The 10062-nt window shown below is 43.0% G+C and overlaps 1 protein-coding gene across 2 annotated transcripts in view; it reads right to left on the reverse strand.

Annotated features, from left to right (window-relative positions):
• Positions 1 to 3686: 3686 nt before the first annotated feature.
• The window catches only part of pax5 (paired box 5), a 53355-nt gene continuing 46979 nt past the window's right edge, over positions 3687 to 10062 (reverse strand). For both annotated transcript variants that reach the window (XM_054603881.1, XM_054603880.1), the window contains exons 9-11: positions 9170 to 9256; positions 8295 to 8381; positions 3687 to 6554 (exon numbers count right to left, since the gene is read on the reverse strand). In XM_054603881.1, the coding sequence (XP_054459856.1) occupies positions 6472 to 6554; positions 8295 to 8381; positions 9170 to 9256 (257 nt within the window). In that variant the 3' untranslated portion in view covers positions 3687 to 6471. The remainder of the gene's footprint in view (positions 6555 to 8294; positions 8382 to 9169; positions 9257 to 10062) is intronic.

Consider the following 10062-nt stretch of genomic DNA (forward strand, 5'->3'; position numbering starts at 1 on the left):
CCCCTCTCCCCCTTCCTACTCCTCCTCCTCGTCTCCTTTACACTCACACACACACACACACACACACGCACACACACACACACACACACACACACACACACACACACACACACACACACACAGACCTCTGCCCCCTCCTGGACTCGGCCAGCAGCCAAGACTGCAGCACTGGGACTCTCCGTTCACTCTCCAAGTGGTGGGGTGAGGAGAGGGAGGGGGTTTAGCTGTGTGTGTCGCCCCCACCCCACATCTCGTCCTCAAGATAGATGCCCCGAGATGAGATCTGTGTCTCCAGGATGAAAGCCACACGGCGGGGTCACACTGAGACAAGTCTCCGTCTGTCCAGACTGATTTTGGACGTGGAGGAATGTGGCACTGAGTGTGCGTGTGTTCCTTCTCCATGCATGTGGACGTCCGTGAGAAACATGTGTACATTCGTAGCCAAGCAGACACAGACACTGTAACTTCCAAAAAATTATTTTTTTATTCTGAAGGACCAATAAAATTATGGCAAATATTTACAAATAATTACTTCTTAGCTTCACATTACAGGTACATAAATGGAATAATTCACCAACAACAGTCACTCAGGTGGACGGATGGACAGGTACACAGACTGAGTATGAGGAGATGCGTCAAGCAAACTGCAATTTAATATTTCACAGGAACTCAAACCCAGGGAATAAAATAGCAATAATATCAACATTAGAAATATGAAAAATAAGCATATTATCAAATTTAACATTTATTTCCAGTTTTCTGAACAAAATTGGTCACAATTCAGGAACAAAAAACGCCCCACCCCCCAAAAAAAAAAAAAAAAAAAAAAAAAAGTAGAGAAATCAAGTGATATGATATCTTTGGCAAATTCGCACTGCAGTAAATACATTCAAATATTAAGACAACACACAACACACGAAGAGAAAAAACACCAAGTTTTGTTTGCAACTACTAGAAAATCGAATAAAAAACATACACATTTTCTTAAAGAAGCAATTCTTTTACATTTTTTTTTTTAATCCTCCCGTCCAGAATATTTGAAGGCATTTCTTTATCTTCATTTTGTGTCTGTATCTGTAAGTCTTTTCTGCTATTTTATATGTGTTTTGTACAAGAATCTATTATTTAAAACAGGCATCACAGGCTTTGGTGAATGTTACAGATATGTTTTCTTTTTGTCGCTTTTGATTTTTCGAGCAAGTTGAATTGTTGAAACCAAATTTCGTCTTTGTACTCGGATGAATTTCTTTCCTTTTTTTTTTTTACGAAACGTCACAGATATAAATATCTCTTTAACACCCCAGATAGGAAGCCATGGACACAAAAAAAACTCCAGATTGTTACACGAAAGGCCACAGTAAGGTGAAAAATCATGTTTTCTTTTTTTCTTTTTTCCATTTTTTTTTTTACTTTGATTGAAACATCTGCTTAAAAAGCACAGTTGATTTTTGTAGGCTGAGTCCTGTGTATGTCTCCTCTTCCACAGTTGAATAATATTAAGATGTACAGAACATTGTAACACTTCAGTATGAGATCTGTCCAGAGCCTAGTTATATCAGCAAGCATGAAACAGATTGTGCCACTAATTGCTGTCAAGATGTGATGCTGAAATCCCCTCAGGTTTCACGGAGGCAATAGCCATCTTCATGGATTTCATATTGAGATACAGTCGGGCGGTGCACACTCGCTGAGAAATCATAATAAAGAAAAAAAAACTAATTTGCATTTATTTCAGTTCCCTATTTGATTTGGAGCTGGGATAAAAAAAAAAACAACTCAGGATGCGATTTGAATTTTCATGGACAGTAAACTGGAAATGAAACGTCTTTGTTTGATCTGAAACTGGTTGTTTTCTTTGTGTTTTTTTAAACACTCTACAGATACACGAGGAGAAGATAGAATTGCAAGATGCCATCTCGCAGAATATTCTTGGCCAAATAAAGAATATCGGCAGCAATTGTTGCCATTGAAATGACCTCGCTTTGGCACAAAACACCCTTCTGCACTCCTATGCAGAATTCCTGACAGGACAGTGAGCTTCGCATCCGAATAGTCAGAGAGGAAAGTCAGAAAGGGAGATGGAGGAGGGGGGGGAGTAATAGGGCTGTCTGGAGAAAGAGGGATGACTTTTTCCAAGAAGGTCACAGGCCTGAAATCAACAGAATACTTTTAATATTCCTAATCCTGGTGGTGTGGCAGTGCTACAGGAGAGGAGGAGAGTAGAGGGGAGACGAGTGCGTGAGATATGATGAGATTAGGGCTGAGGCAGGGAGGGGGGGAGATAAAAGACGGGATGAGCTTCTGATGGCACAGCAGGTTTGGCCTCCCCTGGGGAACACATGGGCCACGAGAGGAGGGGCGATCACCACTCTCCGCAAAGGACAAAGGGAGGGAGAGAGTGTGTGTCTGTACTTATAGTTATATGTGTGTGTGTGTGTGTGTGTGTGTGTGTGTGTGTGTGTGTGTGTGTGTGTGTGTGTGTGTGTGTGTGTGTGTGGCCTCTGCCCGCCCGTGCTTCCTACAGTACCACCCACAACGACAGCCCCCCACCCCTGTCATCACTGCAGTCAAAGTCACGGTTGCCAATTCGAAGACGACCGCGGCCCAATGAGAGCCCGGCCCTCTCTCTCCCAATGTGAGCCAATTAGGTCAAAGCAATGGCAAGGCGAGCTGTGTCACTATGAGATGCATAGTTTAACAAATAATCCCGTTAACGTGGTGTGGCTGGGGTGTTCCTGGCTACACCGGAGAAGGGAACTGGTTTGTTGTCGCAGCTTCTCGCGAGCAGACATGGGAGGCACGGCTGGATTCACCTCCTCAAGGAGAACGACTCAATCGATATTTCTTCATGTTTACAGTAGTGTGTGTATGTGTGTGTGTGTGTGTGTGTGTGTGTGTGTGTGTGTGTGTGTGTGTGTGTGTGTGTGTGTGTGTTAAAAATTAGGGTGTAATTCATTTATAGGCGCTCTGGTTGAATAATAAAGAAAAAAAAGCTATATTGATGAACAGACTTGTAACACGTCTGTCACTTACTTGGCTTTTTTGTGTGTATTTTGTGCCTTTTTTTTTTTTACACTCCTTGTAAAGCCAGTGAGTTCGGTTTAGCCCTGATCAGGAGCCGTATATCACATATCACAGTACTGCGTGGATATTTATCAGAACTTGTAAATTTCAGTCAGAATTTTCAGTCACTTAAAAAATCAAATGTGGTTGAAATAGTTGTATGCCTGGAAAAAAATCAAGGACCCTTCTTTTGAGAGGGCTAAAAACCAGATTGGGAGCATTTCTATTGCCTCTCAACATGGCGACGGCTGAGCTACGTTTTCCAGCGACGACGCTTTGGGTCGGTACATCGTTGTCAGCTGAAGCTTTATTGAAATACATTTGGATTTGTTACTTTCCAGCCGTTTGTAGATTGTTTATTTTTCATCGGATGAGTTTGTGTTTTCACCATTATCCCTGTGAGTCTGTGACTGAAATGTCAGTGCTGAGTGAGTATATGGTTCTGGATCAGGGCTACATGTCCTGTTATCAGAGCTGCAATGTTACCGTAGAAATCACTGGCTGCTACTTATTCGTGGAAGGCTTCATATACTCGACAACCCTGCGTTGTTGAGTTACAGGGAGGGAAGTTAAACTTTTGTGATGCGTGGTCAGTCAGGGGGTTGGGGTTGGGGGGGGGGGTGACATATAAAACTAAAGGCACTGTCCTTGTTTTTTCAGCTGGTGTGGTTCAGGTTCAATAATGCCTCAGGAGGATCAAGAGAGAAAGAGAGAAATAAAGGAAAGGCTCCTGCTGGCAAGCAGCACAGCGGGCGAGCCGTCGTAAGAATCCGCTTTAGAGTTGTGTGCAGCACAACTTTTAAGATCTAAAAATGTAAAAGGACTCTAATCACTATTTCAAAAAACCCCAGAAACAACAAAGATTTCGAAAAACTAACAGCTTTGCTCAGTGTTTATAGGTATACGTTTATATATAGCTTTATTTTCATGTCTCACGCTGCAGATTTGGTGCCTTCAATCTGTTCGCTAGTAAAACTACACAGTAGCAATGAAGCGCTACGGTCGGCCACGCATACCAAAGAAAAAAAAAGCAGCAAAAGATATGTAAACATTTGCAGACAATGGCTAAAACAACACCACACACCTCTTACTCGTTTTTTTTTTTTATCATAAAGGAAGCTTCTTTACTAAAATCTAAGATGTGAATAACTGAAACTGCTATGGACATTGTGACTTCTCTTCTCGTTCACTGATTACTGTACAAGTCTGGTATGGACAGAAGTGAGACAGGAATCTGCGTACAGGTTAAGGGGAGATACCCCCCCTCACGAGATCAACACTGCGGGCCCTCCAAAAATAAAACCAACACATTTTACAGGGAAAACACACTGATGTCAGATCAGCGCCAAAGGGCAAACCTGTCCTGCTCTGTGTGTACGTGTTGGGTAAGGCCTCGACCCTGGAGTCATACATTGTCACAGCGCAGAACTGATGGAGGAGACAGACAAAAAACATTTTTTGTTTTTTTTAACAAAAGCGATGCTTTTATAGAAACAATTCCGGGATGCCAAACAAGCACAAGGACACATACTCAAAAGGGGAGAAGAAGAAGTACTTAATGTTTTGAAAAGGAAGTCAAAAAAAAGAAAATGGCGCCTTTTAAATGATTGAGTCTCTTTGTGCTTTTGTAGTTAGTCAGCCGATCCACTAGGGGGGGCCCATCTTTGGGGAGTTTAAAGAGAGAAAGAGGAATAGAGCGACAGAGAGAGAGAGAGAGAGAGAGAGAAAGGGAGGGTGCCGCTGCTTCCTGGCTCCTCTTATCAATATTCAGGCGCAGATAAAAAATTGCGTTTTTTTAATCAATGGCACCTGCGTCAGCTGATACCTGGCAACAAACTATTAACAGGAAACTCAGATCATAGTCATAAACAAAAGACTTCTTTTCATATGGAACGTTTTTTTAAGATTTCATATTTCACTGCATCGTCATCATCATCATCATCGTCATCATCACTATTCTAGCACAACAGCGTGACACATATTACAAATCATTAACAGGCATTCACTCTCAGCACGGAGTGCAGCGCAGAAAAGCTTCTTAATATATTACTCTGTGTCTCCTCCCATTATAAATAGCTCTTGATCCGGACTACGTCTTGGCATGGGAGGTGGGATAGCACCTTCCTGAACGACGACCCCATCCCCCGTGGGGTTTTTATTTTGGTCTGATGTGAATGTGTTCACTGTCCATTCGACAGTAGAGGGCTCAGATTTTAGTCTGTGCTTTTGCTGAAAGGCCTGTCCGTCAGTCAGTGGCAATCATGGCCGCTTTGAATGCGTGAAAGCGTGGACGTCCTCTGATACACACTGGGATCTGGCTACAACCACTGGGATTGAACGTCCGACTGAAGCTCAGCCCCGGTACAGCGATTTATCCAATTGTAGCTCGACGACCGTAACTAAGCACGGCCATCCAGTCAAGCTTTGGATTACTCCTCATGTTGAGGCACTGTGCATGGGGGCTGTAGTAGGGGAGATACTACTTATTTTATAGCCTTTTTTTCAAATCCAAAAACATAAGAGCAAAGGTGGTAATGATAGATTAAACGTTTGCGGCTGTTTTTTAGTCCGCCAAATAGATGGTTGCTGGCTGTCTACTTCTGTCCTAAAGGATCCTTTGTATCAAAGTAGATAACAGAAAGTTTGACAGGCTTACCAACTGTAACTTGTGGGGGCGGAGCTTAGCGAATGGTCAGTTGTGAAACTGAACACTCCCAATTGAAAATGGCGGTATCCCATTAATCCAGCGTTGTGATCCCAGAAGAAATGTGTTGCATCTACAGCAGAGAGACTAGAATGGTAATGATACGGGTGATTTTGGTCATTCATAGTTATGAGAGTTGGATTGTCTTTACTTCACCGTAGCATGGCATAGAAAATTGATTGATTGATGTCGGGGCATAAAAAAAGAAGTTATTTTGCTCGAATCCACTCAAATAATTTCCTCCAAAGAAGGTTTTTCCAACCTGAAAACGCAACATTTTACCACTGAAGATCACAACACAGTTTCAGTCACCGCTTAGTCCACTGACTTCTCGGATTTGTAGACGATTGGTTAAAGTGAAGATAGGAATACCAAGCCTTGATTTATCATGGGAGGGTCCAAAATCACCTGCTTCTGACCAGTCCTATAACTCATATAAGTAATTGATATTGTCAAGCCTGTGTCCTCACAGTAATGTAATACTCATACAGCGTGTCTTCAGCCCAGCAGTGCGTTTGTCCGCTTAAGTGTCAGTCAAAGAAAATTCAAACCTCACTGACGTCAAAAATTTGAAATCTTCGTCCTCATTGTCGTCCGTGCGTAGGCAGGTTTGTACTGTGCAGTGCTGGTGCTATCCGTCCCCTTGCCCCCCCCCCCCCCCATCCCCTCATCTCCTCGTACTCCTATTCTCTTAGTAGAAGGGGTCAGTGGCGGTCGTAGGCGGAGGCTGTTGCAGTGGCAGCAGGGCCCGCCCCTCGTGATGTTGCACTGTAGTAGTACGGTGACCCTGGGGAGGAACACAAACACAAATCAATTTTTCTTGAAAATTTTTGATGAGTCCAGTTTATCACAAGTTTTATCACCTCATTTTTATTGGTTTGGATATTTTTGTGCTCACCAGGTGTGATGTGACATTGCGTCAAAAAGGCCAACAGTTAAACCAGATCATTTAAAGCTTTTTTCATACTATTTGGGCAATTTGGGGGCAGCATAACAAGCTGTAAACACACTATGACATATTTTTACCTTAAAAAGTTCCCTATTGCCTGCAAATCCAGTGGAAACAGAACAACATAAGCATTCATTTGGAGTCATGTCTCTGGCCACCCGATGAACATATAGGCCCCGTCGCTACAAAACAATCATCAAAGAACTAGCAGCAATGAACGCCAACATTGCGTTGGCGTTCATTGCCATTTCGCTCACCACTTCCTTCCAGATGGCCATAGCATTTTGAATATATCCGAATATGCAATTTACTTGGCGAGTTCAATCTTTATTATTACCGATCAGGCAGCTCACCCTGGGTCTGAAAAGTGGATCCAATACGGAAGTGCCTTAAAGTTGCATTCTATTTAATGGCCATCAGGGGGCGACTCCTCTGGTTGCAAAAAGTCTGATTGTATAGAAGTCTATGAGAAAATTACCCTTCTTCTCTCTTGATTTATACCCTCAGTAAACATTGTAAACATGGGTTTATGGTCTCAGTTGGTTTCTTCTGGTTGCAAAAATCCAAAATGGCGACGAGCAATGCTTCAAACTTCAAACTTCAAAAGTGTCACCGATTGGTATGATCGTTAAAATGACAAAAAACAAGACCCAGGTTGTAATAAATCTGAATCATCCTTCAACTACTTTTACTGAAATGTAAAATGTGCCGCTTCACTTTTCTTTGAAGATTATATTTTAATTTAAATGTGAGCAGTTAAAGGCAGCAAAAAGATGACATTAGCAGATGAAGCTAATGAAAAAAGTACCAATGCAGTGAACTCGGGCTACTTTCTGAACCTTGTCTCGTCATCTCCGACCATCTCTCTCACACACACACACACGCGCGCACACACACACACACACACACACACACACACACACACACACACACACACACACACACACACACACACACACACACACACACACACACACTAAGTGACAGTCTAAGCTGACACACTGAGTACAGCTCTACTACTGCTGATCCCTTGAGTCTATTCTCTCCTCAGGGAGGAGGTCAATTCAATACTGTAACCCCAAAGACACACAGAAACCCACACTCACTCACCTTTATACACACAGAAAATCAACAGCCTACACACACACCCACACACACACACCCACACACACCTGTCTCTGTCACTTCCATCAATCAGCCGGGCTGTGTGTTGACAGGTTATGTCTGTCCACAGTCCAGGTAATCCCAGGAGGCCCTTTGGGGAAGTGAGGCATTAAGCCAGACTGACAAACTATTTAGTCTCAGTCAAGACTTCAGACACCCTCTCTCCCCCTCTGCCTCTTTCTTTCATTTGCCACCTCTACTCTCATCCTTCCCTCTACATCGCTGCCATCAATCTTAAACCTCATAGTGTCTCCTGATGTGCGTCTTGTCCTCATGTGATGAGGCTGCTTGTCCTTAACTGTCCATACCAAAGTTCCTTTTGCGGTCCCTTCTTCTCTTTCTATGTTTTTGTTGCACCTTTGCACACCCACCTACCATACTCTTTCTCTGCTTGTTCACTCTTTGTCCACCTACCTTGCATCTGTCCTGCCTGGCTGGTGAAGAGACTGGAGGAGCAGCCGATTTCAGTCCCCAGGATAGACCCATAATCCTGCTGGAACACTGGGGAAAGACGGGTGGAAGGAGAGGAGGTTGAGACGAGAGGAGTGGGTGGGGGGGACACACTACAGGTCAGCGCAGCATTGACCAATCTCACCCGCTGACCTTTATCCCACTGTCACCAGCTGACCGTTTCACCTTCAAACGTGACCCCCCAAAATGTTCCCCAGACAATGACTTTGGGTTCATTTCTCCTCTTTTCCCACCATGATATGGTCAAATCTGACGGTATTATAATGTCATATCACCCACCCTCAGTGCTAAACTAGAAGAAACATTTTAAGCAACAGAGCATACATGAAAATAATCGCTCAACAGAAGACGTTTCTGGTGGTGGACTCTGCTGTCACACCTCTCTTCACTGCTCTTGGCAGTTTGGTTTGGTCTTAATCGTTAATTTGAGGGTGACTACATGAAAAATGAAAAAAAAATTGGGCAATTTCCCCCACAATTACTGATGAAATCCCCAAAATCCCGATACGCAACACTGGTGATATGCAGATAAATGTCTGTTAATCTGTTCCTTCCATTCTCACTCTCTCTCTTTCAGTTTCTTCAAATCCATTCACACCCCAAATTGCCTCTTTTTTTTTTTTTTAAACATCCTTTCACAGAACCATTAGTGTGTCTATGATGTATTGTACTGTACGGTACAATACGGACAGAGATGTACTGTAATGGAAACAGTGGAGCATGAAAGATACAGCGTATTACAAGAGAATGTTAGAGAGGTTGGAACTCGGCTGCAAGATGGAATGAATATGCAATCCATTGATATGGGAAGCACCTACCTAATAAACTGGGGTTGGGAAATCTCCAGGATTCGTTGTATGTGGAATACTGGGGATGGGAATACGGACTTCCGGAAAAATCTCCCCCTGAAAGCAAAGCACAGAACAAGAAACGGAGCATGTTAAGAAACAGTGGAGGTTGAAGAGGATCATTCTGTTTCTTTTTGATGTTTTTTTTAATCTTTTACTGAGCCTTGACTTTTTTGTTTTTGAGCTCCCAGCCTTTGCTAAAAAACCATCAAGCTGAAGTTAAGCGCCATCCAGACTTTAATTTATACTTCAATGTGATTTTCTTTTTTTGTGTATTACTGTATAAAAAAATGTATGAATCAATTTGCAAACAGCCACCTGAATAAGGTAACTATAGGTCAAAATATCATGTTTTGTGCTGGAGTGCTCCAGCTAGAATATTCATGCTAAAGCTTAACCAGGATGGAGTTGTAGTTAAAGCTGTTAATAAGGTGCTGAAATGCTTTGACAGATGTTTTGCACCTCATTAAAAGCGTTTAGTATCACTGCATGCTTTATCTCTCTGGAACACGACAGCAACGGTCATGTGTAGTGGGCACGTAAAATAGAGAGGACTGCGTTAGTTGTTTCTTTAAATGACAAAAGTTATCATTTAGGTTCGGAGGACTTGTTCGGATTTCTTTTGCTCACAGCGTTGAGCTTCAGCCTGCCGGTGGATTCCAACAGAACTGTTTTCAGACTGAGTGACTTAAAGAGGAGATCTCAGCGAGACTGCTGCCGTCCTCTCGTTCAGTGGATGATGGCGTAGCTTTTCTCCCTCATTTACTACTCGCTGTCTGGGGTCTGCTGTTCCCCTTGTCTCCCCCTCCCACTCTTACCATCACCCCCCTTCCTCTTCATTTTTTCTACCTCGTCCTCTGGCC

Source organism: Anoplopoma fimbria, chromosome 9 (assembly GCF_027596085.1).
Source record: "Anoplopoma fimbria isolate UVic2021 breed Golden Eagle Sablefish chromosome 9, Afim_UVic_2022, whole genome shotgun sequence".
Classification (NCBI taxonomy): Eukaryota; Metazoa; Chordata; class Actinopteri; order Perciformes; family Anoplopomatidae; genus Anoplopoma; species Anoplopoma fimbria.